Here is a 24,353-nt window from a genome sequence, read left to right as displayed (position 1 = left end):
TAAAAATATTCATGTTATTTATATTATTCAATTTATTATTCAAAATTATAATTATTATTTCCTTTATTGTTGTTTTTCGCATTAAAAAACTTATTCGGCTTACGAAACTGAAAAATCCCATTGGAAAAAAAATCCCATGGGAGAAAAAATCCCATGGGAGAAAAAATTTCAATCCCATGGGATTTTTTGTTTTTTTTTTAAACACGACTAAACGCATTAAAATATCGTAGTTGTTCATCATTTCATAAAATATGCTGTTTCTGAAAGTTTCATGAAAAAATTTCTCAAAATAAGAAAAAAATCCCATGGGATTTTTTTCTCCCATTTTAAAATGGGATTTTTTTATAACTATATAGGATTTTAGGATTTATTTCCAAATACATCGGGGCAGAAATGCCCATGAGTACACAAAAGTATACAAAAGATGTTCTACACATATCAAAGTCAAGGTCATAATAAAAACATGCATATTGTTACACAATGTTATGAAGTACAATATATCCTCTATGAAAATACAAAGGCATATGAACAAGTGAAATGTTTTACAATCCAATAATAAAGCATTTGTTATATAATACGTAGTACATAATAATACATGTACTGAGGAAAATATAACATAATGTAGATGTTTATTCAGGAAAAGAGGCAATATGCCTCATGCAACACATGACAAAGAAGCATATAACCGGTTAATGGTGAGATATGTTGCATCGCGTTAGATATCTGTTAGATATATGCTGATGCATTATATATATAATTGGCATGAAACCAATATACAGTCCTTAAATAACGTTAAAATGCTTGCAAACGCAAATAGAACACGTTTTTTAAAATGTTCAAAATCCCATGGGATTTTTCTCCCATTTGCAAATTATGGGAGAAAAAAAAATCCCATGGGAGAAAAAATCCCATGGGAAAATCGAAAATCCCATGGGAAAATGCAAAAATCCCATGGGAACCCCAACTTTGCTAATAAATTTCATAGTGAAGAAAACGCGTTTTTTGAGTGAAAATAACCAATTATTAATCAACGATAAGACTTTTATCGCATACTATGTCTCAAAGTAGCAAATCTTCAAGAAAAAGGGTACTTAAGTTTGCGAAATTTCGGTTTCGCAAAGTTTTTCCGGTGGCCGTTAAATATTGACTTTCAATTAAAACAATTTAAGATAAATCGCAATTGAGCTCGCACTTCATACGTTTCCTGTCCTGTTTGCTCGATCAAATGTATGTCAACTCATTTTTTTCGGACACAATGACACATACAACTCATCGTAAATCATGTGTAATAAATATTGGTGGAATGTTCATCCACCCCGATTACGCGCCAATTTAATTTCCCGTAAGCTAGCAAGGGTTGGACTACATTTGTTTTCACCCATGAGAAAAATGCTGTATAAATGATAGGATTGGATTATTTTGTTGTCAATCCAAACGTTCCTTTTGAGTGATGTGATACTTGTGTTCTACATGATTTACACGTGCGGTATGAACCGATGTCAATTCACTGCAGCTCTAACGATCGCAAAGTCTGCTATCGTTCACACGCTGTTTTTATATGTAAAACATACAAACGAATATGTCTTTTTAATCAGATTGTTCTAAGAATGGAATAAATGTGAATCAAACTCTACATTTTTTTCGCATTATTTCATGTACACTTACAGTACGAGAAAACAATACATGTGCATGGTCCAGAAGTGTCAGATCGTCGTGGATTAATAATTAATCGCACAGGAATAATTTAGGATGCGTTCTCCAATAACAACTTGAATATGTTCAAGTTCAATGTTGATCTCGAGCTGTGGTTGAGAAATTTGAGTTATAAAATATGTGCGTTAACAGTGCTCTTGAGTGTTTGTATATATACATTTTCAAATTATTGTTTTTGTTATACTATATTATATATAAATATTCAGATGTATGTGTGTTTATTATGTTTTATATACAGTTACTTATTTACTATCAAGTTAAATGAAGCATTATATTTTGTAATCATTAATATCCGTTATCTTGTTATTGGTATTATTGCATATATCATATTTTCGGACTCACGAGTGATATTAATGAACTGTTGTTGCATGTTTGAAAAGATAATAAAAAGAACGAATCTTTATCTGAATATATGCAATGTTTGGTAGTCGCCGACGCGCCTGTTTTGTGATTACTTTTACCGTATACACAACAAGTAATAAAAATAGTAGTATTGGTATAGTTTTCATTTGAGTTGCCTACACAGCATTTGAAAATGCACACAGCACAATCTTAAATCATAGCTTCAATTTAATTTGTTTTCCCCAGTTATGACTTGGTATCTTCAAAATCGATTTAAACAAATGCATTTAAATAAATTTTATCACTTGAAAAGCAAGTAAGTATCAGATGATTGCAGTTATGTACTTCTCTTCCTACTGCCCCATACAGCGGTGTCAAGTGTTCAATGTGGTTAGGAGATGTTGAGCAAGTCTATGTATTGACGGGTACGTGTTTTTAAAACACATTTTATGGTTAACAAAAATAACATTTCATCTCTTTACAACGCTTGTTTAATGAGTTATTTAAGGGCACCACGCTAAATAAACTTTTTATTTTTTAATTTGGTTGTCGTAAAACATTAAATAAATAAATACATTTAAAACGTATTTCGAAGAAAGTCAACAGCCACTAATTAGCTAGTAAGACTGAAAGAACAACTTGTGCGAATGGCATATATTCACAGATTGAAACAGCTATCAACAAACTGCTTTGGTCCGCATAACACGTTGGAATGGCAATTATAAAAACTAGCTCAGTGTAAGCATTCCATCAATACAATCTCGATTGCAAACTACAATGTTTTAAAAGTCATTTCTAAATACAGATAGAAAGAGATATAAACGAGAAATATAATCAATACAATTATATTTTTGGAAAAGAACGGGTACAGGACGGACTAAAGAATAAACATTGTCAATAATGTAACACCATTTTGGCATTAGATGGATAAACAAAGAACACTCACAATGTCTTTAAATTGTTACCAGACATACATTGATTGCATACTAATAACTTAAAATAAATGACATTAAATTTGAAAAACAATCATAATGCAGGCAAACACCACTAAATGCAGATATTTAATCAGCATAGTTTTACTGAGAAATTAACGATTAAAGATATTAGGTTTGACTATCTCAAATCACAATGTTCGGTCCTTAAGGCAATACGATAATGTATAACCCTATGAAGGCACTGCAGTAGTTCTGGTCATTGTGGCTGCTAAAAGTGATGATGCAGACAAGACAAAAGCTATAGATCTATCTATAAGCAATAATTTCCCTTTAAAGTATGCTGAACATATATTGGTGATTACAAGGCGCACTACAGCAATCAACTCTGATAGTATGTAAATAATGAAAAACAATTTTTGATTATGGTTGTAAAACATTCGATTAAAAACCAACACTTAAACTGTCTTAAATTAGCGTAAAAACACATAAATTGAATACTAAATTATTACGAACGACGTGCATATGTGATAAAATAAGCTCATACTCCGTCAGTATACCGAGAAGCGGTAATGAAGAACATAATGTGCTGACTAAAATTGAAAATGTGTCCGACTTCTTGCATGTTTTTCTCAAAAAGATCTACGAATGTTCGAACACCCTTATGCAGAATCGAGTGGAATAGCTACAAAATATTTAGTAATTCAAAGATCCATTTGGCCTCTCTATTTTTTTAAATAAATATATAGACCTTAAAGGGACTGTCAACCACGACAACGAAGAAAAGAAAAGTTGTAAAATACCGTATTTTATTACAATAATTAGATTATGTTCATTAAAATATCACGACTGGTATATTACATTCCTTGAAAAAAGTTGTTAAGTTTTCACATTTTCAGTATATTCGGTAATAAATTTTACTGGGTATGTCTACCAGGTAACTACCAGTTAATTATAAAAATAAAGCCAGTAGATTGATCATCATCGTCACGTGGTAAACCCAGGAATGCAAATTGTGCATGCGTAGTGAATTGTTTATATTTTATATATAAAATGATCAATCTACTTGCGTTATTTATAGTGTGTATATCGTTATGTCATCTATTTTCGCGATGTACTTTCGATTTCACACCGCGAAATTTTATTACCAAAAATACTGAAAATATGAACTTTTTCAAGCAATGTAATATACCAGTCATGATATTTTAATCCATATAAACTAATAATTGTAAAAAAATATGGTATTTTACAACTTTTCTTTTCTTGGCCGTCGTGGTTGACAGTCGCTTTAAGACAAAGTTCATCAATATTGGAGTAAAAATGACAATAAATTGATATAAAAACACACATTTACCTTATCAATTTAATGGTATATGGTTTGGTAATAAAAATGAACCATTTTACACGAGAGGCCCTTTAAATCGGTATATGACAACAAAAAGATTTTTCAAGCGTCATATAGAAGCATTCTCCGGAGTTCTATGAAAAAAAACAACAGTCAGCTAAATAAGCAGACACTAGCCTTTCCACAAACATTGCACCTAGCCTGATTCTCTTCAAGTACTCCACCCACTATTCGCAGCACAATGTGTCGTCATAAGAAGAGCTTAGATGATCGATTTCTTTTCAATTAATGTGAGATTGCCTGTTCTCTTGTGTCGTTGGCGATTATAAATTACAGCCCACCTTGTGAAAGTAGTACATCCACCTAAATAATCTCGCTTGGAAACAACAGTTTATAATGTTATTTTTATGATAACATTCTAATTGTTTCCTACACTTATCTACTATTTCGATATGATTACTTTGTGTTAGAATCAGGAACCAAGAGATACAATAACAATAGAATTCACAGACAACTGTTAGTTTTTTAGATGGTTCATTTGTGTGAAAGAGGATTAGAGTAAGAAAGGTTCTGCGTGACTGGGGTTGCTTAAAGTGGTGACAAAGGATGGTCTTGTCCGTACAGTCGGATTGGAATCGCTGTTCAGATGGTTAAAAGCGACATCTGTCAGTAACCATTACCCAGTAGCATTATACGGAAGAAATATCGGTGAATAAAGAGCGAACGGGGTGAACAAACATGGATTCTATACCATGAAAAAGAGTTTTGTATTTAATCACGGTGAGAAATACACGCACATCATCTTGGATATGAACTCACAAATACATTAATTGCATAAGTATTTGTCAAAATAAATAACATTAATATTGAAACACCTTACCCATGATGCGATCTACAAGCCATTTAACAATACGCTATTCAAAATAACAAGCGTACACAGCGGCTACCGCGTACAATCCATTCTTGTCATAACTAGCCTCGGCGTAATTGTCCGTGACCTTGTTCCACAGACAGCGACTGACTACACGGACTCCTTGGTTACTGTCCTGACCAATGGTCACCGTCACTATATACTTGTAGCGCTGAAATCCCATGTCCTTCACGCGCGACTTGATGAGATCCGTTAGCATCTGTGAGAGGCTTCGGCACTGCGTAGGGTTGTACTTCTCACCGTTCAGGCATTCGTCGAGCACTTCCTGTATAATAATACGCACACTTTCGGGTTTGAACACTTCAATGTGGTCCGGCTGCAGTTTGTACGTATTCTGCAGCTTCACTGGAAACAGTCCAATATTCTTAATTCCAAAGGAACTTCCGGTAACGCTAGATCGTGACACCATGGACATCCGGCGGCTATACTGGACGCTAGGGCGGCCCTCGAAACGCGACATCCGGCGCATACTGGGATTGGTGGTATGAGGACCTTCGCTGCCCTCCTTTGGGACCAGTGATTGCCGCTTACTTCCGCCGTGGTCGCTATGGTGATCCGCAAGATTCTCCACTGTTAAAGTCTGCATTTTAGCCATGTCTCTCTCTGAAAAGTAAACAAAAACCGGATAGTACTTAATTGTAGCATAATAAACAGACTGTAATATGTTATAACCGCATCATCAACATATCCATAAGAACAACCCCAATTAACTTTATATTTGAAATCCATTAAACAATATCATATTCAATAATGTGCAGCATAAACACTTTATAGTTGAAACATGAGTACAGTGTTGATTAATGTTACATTATACATAATAAAGCAAAATAAAGCGCATGCCACGAGCCACGAACATTATCCACAACTGATCCTTTACCTGGGCGAATGCAATGAGATTGGCATTTTGAGCGCATAAAATTGCTTCAATGATGTAATATAACCTTATGTTCCTACACAATAACAATCCAAACGATCAATCAAACCGCTTTTGTGAATTAAACGGGTACAGCGAACATTAATATGATAAATCGATATAATACCATTCGCTTCTCTATAATAAGAAATTAAAAGCTAAAGCTAGGCACATCATACACGTCTAAGCTTGCATCGTTTTATCGTCAGAACAGTTTCACGTAATGCACTGTTTAATTGTAGATTAATTGCATAGCACAAACTATGATTAAAAATATCGAATGTTTGAGACAGCAATTACGGGGTCAAACACATCGTTTAAATAATAATTTGTGAATCAAAATAAAACAATAAAATAATTTGCTTTAGTAGTGAATTTCATTTAAAAGCCTCTTAATAAATATCGTTATAATGTATAAGGCTGCATTAATACACAACAAAGTTCTGCAATATATGGGAAATTGGAAATGATATGTTTCAACATATTGAAATGTATCGAAATATACAGGAATACATCCAGTTTGCGCACTGTCGCTGGAGATATGTAGAAAAAAAATCAAATAGTTTGTCATCAAATGCAGTTCTAGTCACTTATGCATCAATTCATATGTTCCAATAATTCCCCCAAACGCATATGGAGTACAAATGTATATGCTCTATTTATGTAGAGTTTAGGTGTGCCTATGTAATTACATGTAAACTTGGCTTGAAGTTGTTCGGCAAAGTTTTTACAAGTGTCATGTATTTTACAGGTTTTCATAATGTCATTTGTTCCATGTGCAAGATGATTGTTAATAATTCAACTGTATACATTTTCGTTTTATTAACAGAAACCAACATGTATTTATTACACAAAATATATACACAGCTATTTTTCTGTCAGAAACATATCCTAAAATAAATATTGACAGATTGAAATAAAATTTGTATTTTCGATTTAATATAGAAGTATTGTTGAAAGCTTGACAAATAAATGTTAAAAAACAATATCCTTTACGCAAGAGCATAACAAAATACCCTTATCTGATCGACGTCTGAATCAGTTGGCACTGAGCAAATATTTTACAATCATCGCCCAAGTATACACACAAACTTGTAAATATTTTTTAAGATATTGTTTAACAAACAAACCATACGCATTTTTCATTCTTCTTATTTCTGTTCATGGCATATGACATTTAATGTATTTTTGAAGGACGAGTTGTAACTTTAAACAAACAAATGTATTGAAATGGAATTCAAAGACCAAAGACCAGAAGATAAAATCGCAGAAAACACACTTTTTAAACATAGCAAAAATGAAACTCCTAGTCATTTTTTTAAGAGAAGTTCGTGTTACAATCATAATGCATTTTATTTTCTCCTAATGAGGAAAAACAATCAGTAAAATTCAGTGAAGTCAGTAAAATGCAAGTAAAAACGTGCATGGCACTTTATTCGATAAATCATAAAATACAAAATGTATTAGGCCTTGGAATGCCAATGCAAAGCAGTGGTGGTTTACAACGAGTGAAACGCGTGCTGGACATTTAGCTTAGCCCTCAAAATCGAATATAATATATCACAAACCTTACAGTTAAAACAATTCAGATTACAAAGCAACATATATTATGTATGTTATGTATTGCATTTATTTCGCAAAGGTTGAATATTCACAAGAATAACATTGATATATTTTCACTTTTTGAGGCTAGATCGTAAATAAAAACTAGTTGCAATTTTCAATAAACAATATAAATGTCAATGTGTTACACGCAAAGAAGTGGCTAAACGATAATTTTCATATTAATATTTACTGACACATACCAGGCGTCACCGCTGTGGATGATATAGCTGTATGATAGATGGACAAAAATATCTCTACGTAACAGTGAGTTGTTCAGACAGACAGAGGTTTAGTTTTAAAATGAACACATACATGTTATGTCATAAAACAAATATACGTTCAAGCAAATCTATCGTACATAAAAGTGAACAACATACTTGAAGATTTGAAAAATAAATAAATAAATAATACCTTTTCGTTGTATAACTTTGTTTTCCTACACTGACTTAAAACATGTCCGTATCGAAGCCCCCTCGAACGCCTTTCACATCTCAGTATCGTAACCTCTCAGGCGCGAAAGAAAATCGAACGTCTTTTATAGCAAATGAAAAGCACCTTTCGTATTTGCCGCTGTCATCTCTTTGCGCAAATAATTACCCTGGCGGGTTGTTATGAATTAAAGATCTATAATTATCGATTTATAAACATACTTGGTGATATCGATGATCGAAATATTTTTAGCTAAACATTGATATTTAATGAATAGGACACTGCGAACGGATTAAAATAAGTAAATGTTGCTGACATTTATCAAGGATGTATTCTTATTGTGCTATAATCAAATTATTCAAAGGACACATGGTTGAAAGCGGAGTATAATTCAATTCATTGCACGACAAAACACAGTAATTAATCTATACAAATACACGCTGCTTGTTTAGTATATGAAGTATAGTACTAGTATATGAAAAGACCGTTACATGCAAACACACGTAATAATCCAAATGTCCCAATGGAAATGAGCAGAATTCGATAGTCACAATATGTTAAGATATATTAGATATGTCTAAATTTGCCTGTCGATATGTAAAGTCGGCGTAGTGTATCTGTATTGTTAAAATGTCAATATAAATCAGTGAGTGCTGCATAAGCAAAAGCTCCATTCTTTGTATGGTATAACTAGCATACTTTGGGAAACGCTTTGTGATCTATATCGATTTGGAATGCGGTTCTTTAAAGCTTTCTTCAAGAAATTAGTGACGTATTTAATATGTCAAGTATGTTTAGCAATTTAGCAAATATTTAACGAATGTTATTGGCTTTATGAACAACGGTGATGATGATTTCTGAAAAACTAAAACTACTTAAAATGTTCGTTTTTGTTTTGTGAATACAAGTTCGCGGCGTTTTGATCACCATTGCAACATCAAATACTATGTTTATAAAGAGGCTTATTATAAATTGATAGATCAACACAATTAATACAAATCAAATAGAAAGATACATTGATTGGTGTAGCTAATTAATCAGGCCTTTTTGACGTTTATAGTGCTTAAGCCAGGAAGGTGGCTTGCACGTTAATTTTAAACCACAAAAATGTGTTATGTTTTGATAATAGGCCATTAATTCAAAGAATGCTATTTTGCTTGCAGATTGTGTATTGTGCCCTAAAGCGAGTCACTTGAAAATTACAATAAAACTTAACTTTTTGATTTGGAATTACATGAATAACACGCCTGCCTCAATATACATTTTCAATGATAAACATAAATTATTCTGTCGTTGTGTTTGTATACGTGTTAGCAAAAGAAAAAAGGCATGGTATTTCTTGAGTGCGTTTTTCAGCTAGTTGACACAGTGAGTTGAAGTCAAGTACACAAACCAATCACGGTAAGCAAACAAATCAGAGGATAGCATGCAGGTGAGAAGATTTCATTAATTGATAATAAACACAAAACTTGCAGAGAAACATCCCATTTATTGAAACATCCCTCGCCTCTAACAAAGATCCCTGATCGGTTGGTAGAACGCAGGACTACGAATCTGAGGATCGCGGGTCATTTCGCATACCTCTGATTAAAGTAGGACAGTTGTTTGTTACTGGTATCAGTGTTTGAACTTCGTACTGATGAACCAGGTTAGCCAGTTTGAGATGGTCAACTGACTCAAATAACTGAAATGCCGTTGAACACGACACAACAAAAAACAAAAAAAAATGTTTATAACTGATCGCCCTGGCGTCAGGCAACATATACTACGTTACATAATATTTGCTATATTGACATGTTCTTAACTTAAAAACATTTTGTGTTTAAATGTCAAATGCTCTCGTAAATGCAATATTGTAAATTATGTACATATTAAGAACTGCCATTGCATAATCCGGTATTTAAATAAACCATGCATGTCATTTGGAAATCAATGCCGTAGTTCTACTTTCAAAGCTGGTAAACTGTAAATAACGATCTCGATAGGTCGGTTTTAACAAATGCAAATATACATGTTATCTCGCGCGTCAATTCCATAATTGACCAGATTGCCTGACATCCAACAACAGCAGTTATTCAGCTTCAAATAACCAAATGCCACAATATGCAAATTAGTTCTTCTCTTCAACTTGTCTCGTGCAGTGTCATAATGTGGTGTGGAATGTTTTGCAAGTCAATTATTTGAGAATCATAGAATGTTGTCGACAAAACTAATAATTCAAATATTAACACTTTCTCAATGAATGTCGTTTGAGGAGTTATGTAAATGCACTACGGTTAATGGACGACATATTTTACAGTTTGGTCTACGTAATACATGAAATACAATGTGCATGTACATAAATTACGTTTAGAGCGTCTTTAAACAGGAAATAGAAAGCAATTTATCAGCGTGTTAGAATGAATGTGAAACTTGTGCGAATTATTTGCAATATAATTGTGATTTTCAAGTACTTAAACAGATATCAACTTGCTGTTTTGGCACCTAGAACACTTTGTAATACCATTTGATTAAATAACACACACGCCCATGTAAATCAGCCAATGGCATGTACACAAATAAACTCATTGTTGAAACGATCAATTAGTCGTGTAGAAACAACCTCGACCGTACACTCACCACAATATGACAATATACCAAATGAATTGTAAGATAAATATCAATCATTCTTGCGTATCGCCGTATTCTCTTAGAGCACTCAACCCGCTTTAAGCAGTACATGTTATTCGCATGTGAAGGGTTCAGGTGGTCAATTACTGAACTCTTGCTAAGACGATTACCTTGAGGACATTCTTAAGTCAGTCCTTGTCAATATTATAACATGTGGACATAACCGGTATCGACGAATGCAGGACGGAGTAATGCAATAAAACATTATCAAGTATATAGCATTTAATTAAACTAAAGAATTCTTTCATTTGAGCCTTGAAATAAACAATATATATTGCACAATTATTTCTGAAATGAAAATCATTAAAATTGAATAAAAAGACACTACAGGCCACATGTCACTTAACTGAGAAATGTAGCTTACCGATGTTGCTTTTGACCATCTGAATAATACATGGTCTTACTCAATAGACAACACTATTATGTATTATCACTTTGAGACAGTGCACTGGTACTGGCAATTGTGTCTTCAAAAAGCGATGGTACAGAAAAAGAAGATCAACATCTATAAGCAATAATTGAATAGCAAAATGATTCTCAAAAGCTATCGGAGAATACATGACGTACGAAATCATTTTACTTTAATAGCATGAAAACAATTAAACACTGTTTAACTTAATCTTTGTAACAAATTCGTTATAAGGATAACACACCTACACTTTATTTAAATTGCGCTAATGAATATAAATAGTTTACATAATTACTAGTAAAACAACACACATGTTCTATATGATATCATTTGGATGTTTCTCTATATATACTAATGTTCTATTCGAAATGGCGAGCGTACACCGCTGCTACCGCGTACAACCCATTCTTGTTATAACTAGCCTCGGCGTAATTGTCCGTGTCTTTGTTCCATAGACACCGGCTAACTACACGGACTTCTTGGTTACTGTCCTGACCAATGGTCACCGTCACTATATACTTGTTGCGCTGAAATCCCATGTCCTTCACGCGCGACTTGATGAGATCCGTCAGCATTTGTGAGAGGATTCGGCAGTGCGTAGGGTTGTACTTCTCACCGTCCAGGCACTCAACGAGCACTTCCTGCATGACGTCACTAACACTGCCGGGCTTGAACATTTCAATTAGGTCCGGCTGCAGCTTGTACGTGTTCTGCAGCTTAACGGTATAAAGCCCGATGTTCTTAATTCCAACGGAACTTCCAGTTACGCTTGATCGCGATACCATGGACATTCGGCTAGAATGGTTGATCGGACGGCCCTCTAAACGCGACTTCCGGCGCATACTGAGACTGGTGTTGATGGGAACCTCGCTGCCCTTTTTTGACAACAGCGACGGACGCTTACTTCCGGAGTGGTCGCTACGGTTATCCGCAAGATTCTCCGCAGTTAAAGTCTGCATTTTAGTAGATGTACACGCTGAGAAGAAAACCCAAACCGGATAGTTATAACTAGGAAACCCAAATAGTAATCTCGGAAAGTAATAACTTGTAGCAATATGAACGATTTTATAAATAACGTGTAGCTTAATTAACGAACGTACTAAATAATCTGTAGCAAAATAAACGAACGTCAGAAATGAGGTGTAGCAAAATTAACGAACTTTTGTCAATCTTGCATTTCCAAAGTACATACAAGAAAATATGCCAATGGACACGTACAAACGGTGGCACTAAGGTGACATCACCGCTCCAAAAAAAGTCGGGAAAACACGTCTCCAAAAAGAAGACGGGTTTTTCGCTGCAAATAAAAGACGGGAAAACAGAACTTGTGTTTCCGTTTCAAAAAAAGTCGGCAAAACACAACTTCTGTTTTCCTGAGTCCAAAAAAAAAAAACTCGTGAAAACATACTTATTTTGTTTTTCCCAGAGTTATTATTTTTTTTGGAGCGTTAAACACAAGTTCTGTTATCCCGTCTTTTTTTGAGCGGTGATGTCCCTAAGGGCCACCGTACGATAAACCGCATTGAAAGTGAATAAATTGTTATACCCTATATTCCTCTTATAAAAATATGTATAATAACCACGTTGCAATCAGTTCATATTTAAATTAAGACCACTTGATTATTTACTTACAAATAATCATTTTAACTGTATACAATATATCAATAAGTAATATGATAGCATTCAATGTTGTTTAAAATAGAATGATGATGTTTTTAATAGAAGCACCGTTTTGAATAACGTTGAACAATAAGACAGGGAAAAAATCTTTAAAGTAGGCACAATTACTGAAACAGTGAGTCCCAAATGTATCAGTTACGAACCGCGGAAGTGACGATGTTCCTCAAGAGCATGTGAGTTCTCGTATAAAACGTGTTTTAAAATCTTAATTATCATGTTTCTTAGTAGTTTCACGAAAACTGGATAGTTCATCATTTGAACTTTATCACATTTCTTAAGTAATGCGTACATATTTAAATATTTCGATCGTGTTCAATCTACACGCTTTTTGTTCATTTACATATACCATATGCTAGATGATTTTTTTAGAAGTACGCGTTAATGAATGTTTTTTTAACTGTTGTTGTTTTACAGCATGTATATACTTAACAAAAATACTCAAAACATAAGAAAATAATATGACTTCAAAGATATTTTTGCTGTTTGGACTGATTTTAAGTTTCGTATTAAAGTAACATTAATACTCAAAATCAAAGAATATTTCGTACAATATTTCGTTAAATAAAGCTTAACAATTAAAAATCGTTATTCCTTATGGCAATTGTCGAAATTCCAATGCCAGATGTGGTGTGGTAAAATAGATGTTTGTGGATACAAAATGCTCGTTTTCATTATGGTTTTAATATGGTACCATTTAAGTGTTCGTGTGTCGTATGAATAGATATATTCGCATGGAATTTATTGTGGCCACAAATAAATAAAAACGAGCATTTTGTATCTACACAAATCTATGTAATCATACCACATCTAGCGTTGAAATTTTGGCTATTGCTATAAGGAACACTGAATTTTTAGGTGTTAACTTTATTTTACGAAATACTTTACGAAATTTTTGTTGATTTTGAGCGTTATAAAGACTTTAAATATTGAAGCCTTAGCGATAGCTAGAAAGTCAGTTGTGGACACAAGAGTATACTTCCTGCAAGTGCATAACAAATTACCCGTGTCAGGTCGATATCTCAGTGATTTAGCGCTGAGCAAATATTTGACAATCATCAACCCAATGTAAACAAAAACATGTAAATATTATTTCAAGAGCAATCTGTGTTTGCATTTGCTAAATCTATGTTACGATACACTTTTTAATATTATTTCTGTATTTCTGTATAAAAAGTTATTGACCCGCAGTCTTATGCCAGTTAACGCAGAAAAATTTCATGACTGTTTAAGTTGTGTAAATAATTAAAACCAAACAAACCAGGCATAATTATAAAATGCGATTAATTTAAAAAAAAACAACAAATTTATGAAACCGTTAACAGACGTGTAATTGGAAACAAAACGAATTCAGCTTCAAGCGAGAAAAATTGTATTTCCAAGAATAAAACAACCTCACAACACAAACTTTCATTAATCTTAACTATATTTTAAATATTGAAGACATGATTCACGGACACTCAAAATGAATAATAGCAGTTAACTAGCTGAATTCACTACCCCCCCCCCCCCCCCCCCGCGGGTAATATAAAACAACATGATGTTAATCATGTTCATGTATGTATGTTATTGACGTAGAATATGAGAGTCCCATGTCATATCTGCCTGCATTCCAGTACATTGCATGAGAAGTTACACAAAATTAACACTAAAATTCAACATAAATGAGTATTGAATGAACAGATCAAACGGATGTATTTCTTGGTAATCTATTAATAAAATATTAACGGAATTTATGAAAAGAACTTAATTTTAATGCAAAATGAATTCAAATAATAATTTCAAAAAATATCAACTGTTTAAAATAATTAAAATACGAAATACTTTTCTTCTCACTATACTTGAATACCACATACTAATAATGTTTGCACTGCGTCCATATCCAAATCCCCTACAAGCGTTGTTACATTTCAATCCTTTACCGAGTCAGGCGCCAAGAAACAAACAATTGATTTAGCTATACTAGATATAAAAAAAATTATCGCAAATTTATTTGGGTGTAAAAATAAAATCTCTGTCATTAAATCATACAAATGAAAATATTTGAAATGGCCTTATTACTGAGAACACAATTTGTAAATGGTCTTTACGGAAAATAAGTGTTGTACACTATTTGCAAACACGATAATGGAAATATTCTGCTGACATATGCCGCTTTCGATATAAAGAAACAATTACGGCAAGCTCAATTAAATACACGTGCATTTGAACTGTTAAATATAAATAAACCGTTTGTTTGATTTGCAAAAAGCTCCAGTATATGTACGATAGACGCAGCATAATTCGGTTCGTGTTTTATGGTCATTTTCTCAATAATTCAATAACGCCGATCTTCATCTTCAATGTGTATACCTTTACAATATTATCTAATGTTACTTATTAAAATCCTGTGTAAAAAGGCAAAACCTTGCAGCCAATGTTTCCTTTCGTTGAAGAGACATTAAGATGTAAGAAACCTCTTAGTGATGAACGTGTGTTTCTGTTTGTTCCCATTACCATCTTTATTCGAAAAGGTAGTGTTTCCTAAGCCGCTGAGTCTTCTTACCGTGCAATACAGAAGTAATTGGTGTTTTCGTCATGCAATCCCTTGGTAGAAAAATATGATCCAGCCGACATGATCTCATATTAGAAACAAGCCACACATAATGTTCATATTTCTATTCAAATTTAATACTGTTGATACGTTTTTATCGATAAGCATATCAATTATCAAAAAATATACAGTAACCCTGCAGTGGCGTAGAGGATACGTCGTCCGCCTAGCGACCGGGAGGTAACGAGTTCGATCCACATTGTGGGAGCGTTCTTAAAATCTTCCACATTGACAACAAATATTGGTTCTAGGCCCAGGAAACGGACTCGAGAGCGTTTCAAATAAGCCTTAGGCTATGCAACCCAGCTAAAATAAAGAGGTTAAAACTAATGTAAACAAAGACAGATTGAACCATTATAACTATGCGCGTAAAAACTTTATTTGTGGACATGTATATAAAGGTTTATCATTGATGCAGCCCACCATATTGTGTACATGTATTTACTAACAATAACCGATACATTATAAAATCTAACCGGCACATGCGAAGTATTTGTGCAGCTAAAGAATACAGTGGGTATGGTTAAATATTCAGGAAAAAGGCCTGCCAAATACATCGTTAAGTACATATAACATCCCAAATTGACCTGAAACTAAATTGTGTGTACTATGATGTTTCTATTTAATATTAATAGTTTAAGATAATTTAATGTACGCCTGCCCTTAACAGTGTTGAAGAGGCATTATTTATTGATCTAGCATATATTGGCATTAAGACTATGTTATTTTAAGATGCATTTATTTCCTTTTATGCTTAGTATACAATGTCAACTTTGTTTAAAATGCCAATTGAAAATGGTACATTTATTAATGCAGAATAGGTCATCGACCAGCATATCACATTGCAAAGTATGTATCAAAACAACATTGTTTACAATCTTATTTGATAACTACTTTCAAAGCGTTCTTTTTAAAGTTTCAATGTCACCCACTTTAATTGATTTATACGGTTCCTATCACTCAATAACAACGAAAAACGGAAAAGGAAGTCTTACTGGTGAAAAAACATCTTTAAAAAAGTATAGACAGTAGTTTTTCATCAATATAAAAAAAGCTCAGCGACAAAAAAAAGTAAAAAATGCAGTCATTTAGCAAATTAATCACGTTTGGAGTTGGAGGTAGTGAAATGCCTATAACAACGAGGGGGAGACCACATGTGCACGTAACAGTGAATACCCAAACATTGAGGTCCATGAAAAAATTCTCGACCATGTAACAACGTTGTCATTAATTCGCTTCTATTTTAAAAATATACTAAGTGTAATACGTGCACACAAGATTCGTTGTTTTTTTTTTAAGTTTTGAATGAAAAACTGTCAGATTTACGACAACAGTTTTCTTGATATCTTCCATGTTTGTTCCTGTAATACTGATAACGCGTCACGGGGCATGTATACAATGGTGTTTGCATACAATAGACCAAAAACCTATAAGAAACAAGAGTACCGCGGTCGGAGACATATGCCCCCCCCCCCAAAAAAAAAAAAACAGGGCTTTAAACTAGTGTAGTGACCCCGAGTTCAATAGGGGTCATCTACAATCCAAGGCCAGTGCGCATTTGAAGTATCAAGCCACTCGGTCAATTCGTTGATAAGTTATTGATCGGAAACAAGTTTCACACTTATCAGGACATTGACCTTGACCTTTGACCTAGTGACCCTAATTTCGATAGGCGTCATCTACTGTCCAAGGCAAATGCGCATGGGTAGTAGCAAGCCAATCGGTCGATTCGTTGGCAAGTTAATGACCATAAACGCTTTTCCCACTTATTATGCCAGTGACAATAAACTTTGACGCAGTGGCCCCAATTTCAACAGGGGTAATCTATTATCCAAGGCCGATGCACATGAGAAGTATCAAGCCAATCGGCGAATCAGTTGACGAGTTATTGATCGGAAACGATTTCACACTTAGTGTGTAACAGCGACATTGACAGTTGACCTAGTGACCCCAATTTTAATAGGGGTAACCTACTGTCCAAGGCAGATGCCAATCGGTGAATCAGTTGACGAGTTATTGATTTGAAACAATTTCACACTTAGTGTGCAACAGTGAACGTGATCTTTAACCTAGTAACCTAGCACATGGGAAGAATCAAGCCAATCAGTGAATCAGTTGACGAGTTATTGATCGGAAACGATTTTACTCATATTGTGTAACAGTGAATTTGACCTTTGACCTAGTGACCCCGATTTCAAAAGTGGTAATATACTTGACAAGGCCAATACACATGTGAAGTATCAAGCCAATCGGTCGATTTCTTGACTAGTTATTGATCGAAAACGATTTCACACTTAATGTGATAGTGACCTTGACCTTTGACCTAGTGACCCCAATTTCAATAGTGGTCATTTACTGATGAAGGCCAATGAACACGTGAAATATCAAGCCAATTGGTCAATTCGTTGACGAGTTATTGATTGGATCCGATTTTCACACTTCGTGTGATAGTGACCTTGACCGAGTGACCCCAATTTCAATAGGGGTAATCTCCTGTCCAATGCCAATGCACATGTGAAGTATCAAGCCAATCGGACAATCCGTTGACGAGTTATTGATCGGAATCGTACTGGTCTGCTGCCAGACAGATAGACCGAGCGACATCCAGCAAAACAAAATACCCCTTCTTCTTCGAAAAGGGCATAAAAAGGAATTGATTAAACACTGAAACGAACATGGGAAAGTTGTTTTGCACGCCCTAAACCTAAAGTAGTTTTACCCGGAACGTGTTTATGATTTTCCACTTTCAATAGGCGTTTAACTACGCCAACATATACTAGACAATCGGGTCTAACTCAAATAAAAACAATTCCACTCCGTTGATAAGGTCGCATATACACAATTAGTCTCTATGAATTACAAAGTATTCAGAAATGTCACGGAGCACTTTCTTCTATGGGTTGAGTGACGTCATGAGTTTAAGACAGGTCAAGATACATGATTGTTTTATGACAACGTGAACCGTTGAAGAAGTGATTGTTAATAACCACTTGATGAACGTCAAATTTAATAGTTTTTAAAAATTCATTTTTATATGGCCCAGAATATGTTTTACAAATGTTTTAATATGCGTTATAATTTCTATAAAAACAATGCTTGAGATCATGCAACTAGTTGTGCACCGATATTTAAAATATTTTGTGCACAGTTTATTTTATTTTATTTTTATTAAATATGTATATTTACAACTCTATAATGTTTGAATAGTCTAAACAAACTATAAAAGCAAGTACAACGCTGATTAAAAGCTACATTGTATCGTATCACCCAGAACAAGGGACCTCTGGAAGCAAATGCCAATGCGTCACCGCTGCACCTCGCAGGATTTGTTATTTTAAAGCGGAACAAACGCTTCATTATTTCACTGCTTTCCGTTAATGAACCGAAAAGGACAAGTGCTTTTAATTGTCACGTGTGTTTTATTTCAAGCTTAGGTCAAGCAGATTTATATAAACAATGCAAGACGAGAAACGTAAGAGAAAATTGCAGTGATGACTTATCATAACGTACAGTATACGACGAAGCATAATTCCAAAACTCTAAGGGGAAACTCTTAATTCTGTGGGTTATTAAAAGTATATATTAGAACGAATATGCGCATATTGTGATACAACATAGAAAACCAGTATTACAACTCTAATAATATAATAGAATTGTTCATACTCTAGTTCGGTTTGTAAAATTCAATTTTAAACAAAATTGTGTAGCAAGAAAAGAATATGAAATCAGAGATAAGATTTAATTGTCTGTCATTGGTTATTTAATAACAAGTCTTCTTTTGAAACGATTCAAAGTGCACGATTCGAAATTCAATAAACATAGTCCATTTAAATGTTCGTAAAACATTGGAATGTATTAGTACTTCAACGTAATATATAATTCGTGACATGTAACCAGGCCCTCGACATTATAACATAAATTAATTTTTATTTAAACCGTGGCAGGATAAAACTTGGAATCAGTCATATTTCCAAAATAATGCATGTACAATATATTGTAATATGTTTGCATGAGTACAAATCTAGTTGCAGTGCAACAGCTACAATTCGACTCTGTTAGTTCAGTTGGTAGAGTGTTGGGCTAAAAATAAATCCGAGGATTGCGGTCTCCAGCTTCCAGACCGGCAAAATAACTTGCGTGGGCATTCGTAAGTCTTTCTACTTTCTACTCACTTTCCTCGGAATAAAGAAGTGCAGTTGTAAATTACTGGCAGAAGTGAGTACAAGGAGTACTGGTAAATCAACTGTTGCAGGGAAATGGAGGGTCAGTTAACTGACCGCCGTGAAATGACTGAAATAATGATGACAAAGACAACAAAAATCAACCTAAAGAACAAACTGTAACCGTACCGACAATATTTACCTAGAACATTAAACTCAATATAGACTCCATGCAAAAAACTGACAAGGCGAGAATTATTGCATAATTGTCAAAGCCTCAGTTGCGATTTTTCCTAAATTGCAAAAAAACATAAATATAATATTTCCCGATTTGCAAAAAAATGTTTTCGTCATTAAAATTTTCCGAATGCGACGTAAATCGCAAGTGTTGTTGCCGTAACTGATGTTTAATCTCATCCAATAAAATATATCGAGCATGTAGAAGCTTTTTCGTACATTACTTGTGTTTTCCAACATGGAAGCAGAAAGTGAAATTGTTTGGTTTGAGCAGATATTTTGAGTATTTAAATTTAATTCACAGTGTTTGATTAATCTGGACGACACTTTACGCACATGCTTTAAACCCAGTTTTCACAGAACGCGACTCGACCCTGATATAGTCACTTTAATTGAAATATTAATCAGGTAAAGCTTTTTTATTTTAAAGTTGCAACCTAACGCGCGGATTCTTTCACGTGATTGGATATTTAGATACTATGTTTCTTAATTGAAGTTTAAACATGTGTTTTTTTATCAACAGAAACCAACATGTAAAAACAAAAAAACTATACAGACAAATATGTGTATACGAAAATGACATGACCTCAAATATTGACATGCTAAACTAAATTGAGTATTTGCGAACTTACACGTAAGTATTTAAGATAGCTTGAACATTCCCATGTGAAAAAAAGAATGTACTTCACTCTAGGCTTATCTGGGACGACACTTAACGCACATGCATTGAACCCCCTTTTCACAGAGCACGGTCCATATAAAGTTCAAAGCTGATAGCTCTTTAAATTGTTAAGATATGCTAAAACATATGAAAGACAGAGTAATGGCTCTTGAACACTTCACATACCCTCACTGAGATATACCCATCTGTTAAATTTCTAGTTGAGACCTCTCATAGTTTTCAAGATTGCACGACACACAATTTCAATACAGATATATACAAAGGGCAATAACGCTAAAATATGGAAGAAATAGTTTTAGTTTTTGTTCACTGCACACACAAACCTAAAAATAGATTCTACCTACAAATAAATGTTTCAAGTAAACATCTTATTTAGTTTTTGAGATATGCTGCGATCAAAATTTAAATACAAAAATACAAAAAATAATTATATGTTATAAATGGCTAAGTTTAAAAGGGGGACACAAATCGCACTTGCACAGCTTAATATTATTGAGGAACAGTTTGTGTATTATACGTTGAATGGTGTAGGAAAACGCCTCGTTATCAGGTCACGAGTATTAAACAAACAATATTTATTAACTAATTTTAGATATTGGGAGGAGAAATTTTCTCAGATCCACACATGATATTATAAAAGTGTTGAACAAAGCTAATAATTGCGCCTCGCTCTGGAAAAACGGGACTTAATGCATGTTCATAAAGTGTCATCACATATGAGCCTAAGCTGTCAGCACAAGGCTAATTAGGGACAACACTTACCCACATGCTTAATATAAAGACCGGTTTTGCCATAATGCGGCTAAATAAGAAATAATAAGACAGGTCACTAAAAAAAGATTCCTCTCCCAGCGAGTTTCTAAGCGATACCAAAAACACCAACATTCTACTTTTTAAAAAACATCAAAATTAACTATTTTCGAAACACACAGTACTACTAGACAATAGGTACAAGCTATAACTATCGGTTATGCCTACAACAACAAACAATCACTGCCTTTTTTTACAAAGAAATGTTTCCCCATAAGCTGATCAGTAATGCCTATTAAATACAATAGAGTAGCGCTCTCCGAAAACGGGGCCTAATGCATGTGCGTCAAGTGTTGGTCAAGCTTAGTCTGTCCAATTCGCACAAGCTAATCAGGAAAGCCACTTTCCGCCTAAACTTGATTTTTGCGAAGAAGACAATTCCTTTAAAATAAAAATACATTTTAAGGGGGACACGTCGTCCATGATAAGCCTGTGCGAAGTGCACAGGCTGATGTGGGAAGACAATTTACGCACATGCATTGAGCCCCGATTTCCCTGAGCGAAGATCAAATTATGATTGCCTTGTCAATTTTAGTTAATTTCAACCAATCGCTTTAAGTAACATTAGTAACACCAACCACAAAAACAGGTTTCTCCACAGTCGTGTTGTAAGTAGGGAACAACTCTTCACCGTGTACAATCTCTCTAAATGATACCAACACAACTACTACTACTACTTCTACTACTACTACTACTACTACTACTGCTACTACTACTACTCCTACTACTACTGCTACAACTACTACTACTGCAGCTGCTGCTGCATACTACAACTACAACAACAACAACTACTACTACTACTACTTCTACTACTACTACTACTACTTCTTCTACTACTACTACTACTACTACTACTACTACTACTACTACTACTACTACTACTACTACTACTACTACTACTACTACTTCTACTACTACTACTACTACTACTACTACTACTACTACTACTACTACTACTACTACTACTACTACTACTACTACTACTACTACTACTACTACTACTACTACTACTACTACTACTACTACTACTACTACTACTACTACTACTACTACTACTACTACTACTACTACTACCACTACTACTACTACTTCTACTACTACTACTACTACTACTACTACAACTACTACAACAACAACTACTATTACTACTCATTCTACTATTACTACTACTACTACTACTACTACTACTACTACTACTACTACTACTACTACTACTACTACTACTACTACTACTACTACTACTACTACTACTACTACTACTACTTCTATTACTACTACTACTCCTCCTACTACTACTTCTACTACTACTACTACTACTACTATTACTACTACTACTTCTACTATTACTACTACTACTACTACTACTACTACTACTACTACTACTACTACTACTACTACTACTACTACTACTACTACTACTACTACTACTACTACTACTAATAATAATAATAATAATAATAATAATAATAATAATAATAATACTAGTACTACTACTACTACTTCTACTACTACTATTACTACTACTACTACTACTACTACTACTTCTACTACTTCTACAACTACTACTACTACTACTACTACTACTACTACTACTACTACTACTACTACTACTACTACTACTACTACTACTACTACTTCTACTACTACTACTACTACTACTACTACTACTACTACTACTTGATATCCAGACGGTGAAGTTTAATAATGATGCTTATAGATGACATTCTGTTTTAACACTAGTGGATAAGAACAAGAATGTCAATCCTTAAATAATTTCTGTTGATCGTTTATTCTGTCAGAGACAAAGCAACATACAATTTAACATTTATCGGCTTTCAAAGTAACCTTTATTCAGCGGTAACGTAATGCGATCCCGCGCTTGCAGGGTCGTAGCATCCTAGACATTTCTTTCCTGATATGGAAATTAAAATGCATAAACTGTAATTAATTTCCGATGCTAAAAATGTTTTAAAGTATATAAGATTAAACCATAAAGTGTACTTCAGACTATATTTTGTATAATATTACTTTATTCACCAAATGTTATAATGAAGTAAATTTAGTTTAAGGCTAAGGGAGTACTACACGATGTTAAAAAGCTAAGTCGGCCTTAAGGTAGTGCACCTCTAATGGGCACATATCCAAAAATAATCTAATTAATTATTTTCTTAATCAGCATCATTTCACTGAACTACATGCAAATTTGTAGGTAGGCTTTCCATGCTTTTTAAAAAAATATACCGATTTTTTCAAAACCACCCCCACGCTCGGCTTTTGTCCAGTTTATTTTCACCCCTGGGGTATATAAAAGTTCCATAATTCATTCAAATTTCCAAATATGGGCATGCAGTTGGTGTGTACAGATGCTGTAAAGGTGTTTAAAGTTTAAACAAGATGAAATAAGTATTCTTTTACAGACATTTATTTTTTACAAATTTTTATCTATGGAAGAGCACCATGAAATGTAAGTGATTTCAGCCAAGTAAAAATTGGGTCGGTTAAAAACAAAGTGTCATAAAATTCAAAATAGTATCATTTAAGTCATATTTTAAACTTAGTTTTTATAGAAACACTATATACAGCAAAAATACCAAGAACTAGACAGATTTACCGTTTACTTTTTGAAATAAAAATAAAAATGCAAAATGCATGGTTCGTATTTTCAACAGTAAATCACCCAATTTCGCCATAACGTTGTTTTAATTTTAATAATTGAAAAATGTGCATAAAAATTGCAACATATTTAACAATAAATATAGCTTATATGCCATATTAAATGAAATTACGTTAGAAAATAAATAAAACGCGTCGCAAAAAAGTATACGTCGTCGGCAGGATTCGAACCTGCGCGGGAATATCCCAAAAGATTTCTAGTCTATCGCCTTAACCACTAGGCTACGGCACC

General features: G+C 33.9%; 2 protein-coding genes across 2 annotated transcripts; both read right to left on the bottom strand.

The window, feature by feature from the left end:
• Positions 1–2,577: 2,577 nt before the first annotated feature.
• Positions 2,578–8,346, bottom strand: LOC127874478 (dynein light chain Tctex-type protein 2B-like). Its single transcript, XM_052418836.1, has 2 exons — positions 8,193–8,346; positions 2,578–5,866 (listed from the first exon to the last, which is right to left on the bottom strand). The coding sequence occupies exon 2, from the start codon at positions 5,856–5,858 to the stop codon at positions 5,247–5,249; it is 612 nt and encodes a 203-aa protein (XP_052274796.1). The 5' UTR covers positions 5,859–5,866; positions 8,193–8,346; the 3' UTR covers positions 2,578–5,246.
• Positions 8,347–11,648: 3,302 nt separating this feature from the next.
• On the bottom strand, positions 11,649–12,248 carry LOC127872280 (dynein light chain Tctex-type protein 2B-like). The gene has a single exon (XM_052415610.1). It carries the CDS (start codon positions 12,246–12,248, stop codon positions 11,649–11,651), a length of 600 nt encoding a protein of 199 aa, XP_052271570.1.
• Between the last annotated feature and the right edge of the window lie 12,105 nt (positions 12,249–24,353).

The sequence above is a fragment of the Dreissena polymorpha genome, chromosome 3 (genome assembly GCF_020536995.1).
Source record: "Dreissena polymorpha isolate Duluth1 chromosome 3, UMN_Dpol_1.0, whole genome shotgun sequence".
In the NCBI taxonomy this organism is placed as follows: Eukaryota; Metazoa; Mollusca; class Bivalvia; order Myida; family Dreissenidae; genus Dreissena; species Dreissena polymorpha.
This window is presented reverse-complemented; position numbering and strand designations above follow the sequence as displayed.

Coding starts and splice junctions, on each gene's coding strand:
- LOC127872280 (XM_052415610.1), bottom strand. CDS start 12,248: ATGCAGACTTTAACTGCGGAGAATCTTGCGGATAACCGTAGCGACCAC.
- LOC127874478 (XM_052418836.1), bottom strand. CDS start 5,858: ATGGCTAAAATGCAGACTTTAACAGTGGAGAATCTTGCGGATCACCAT.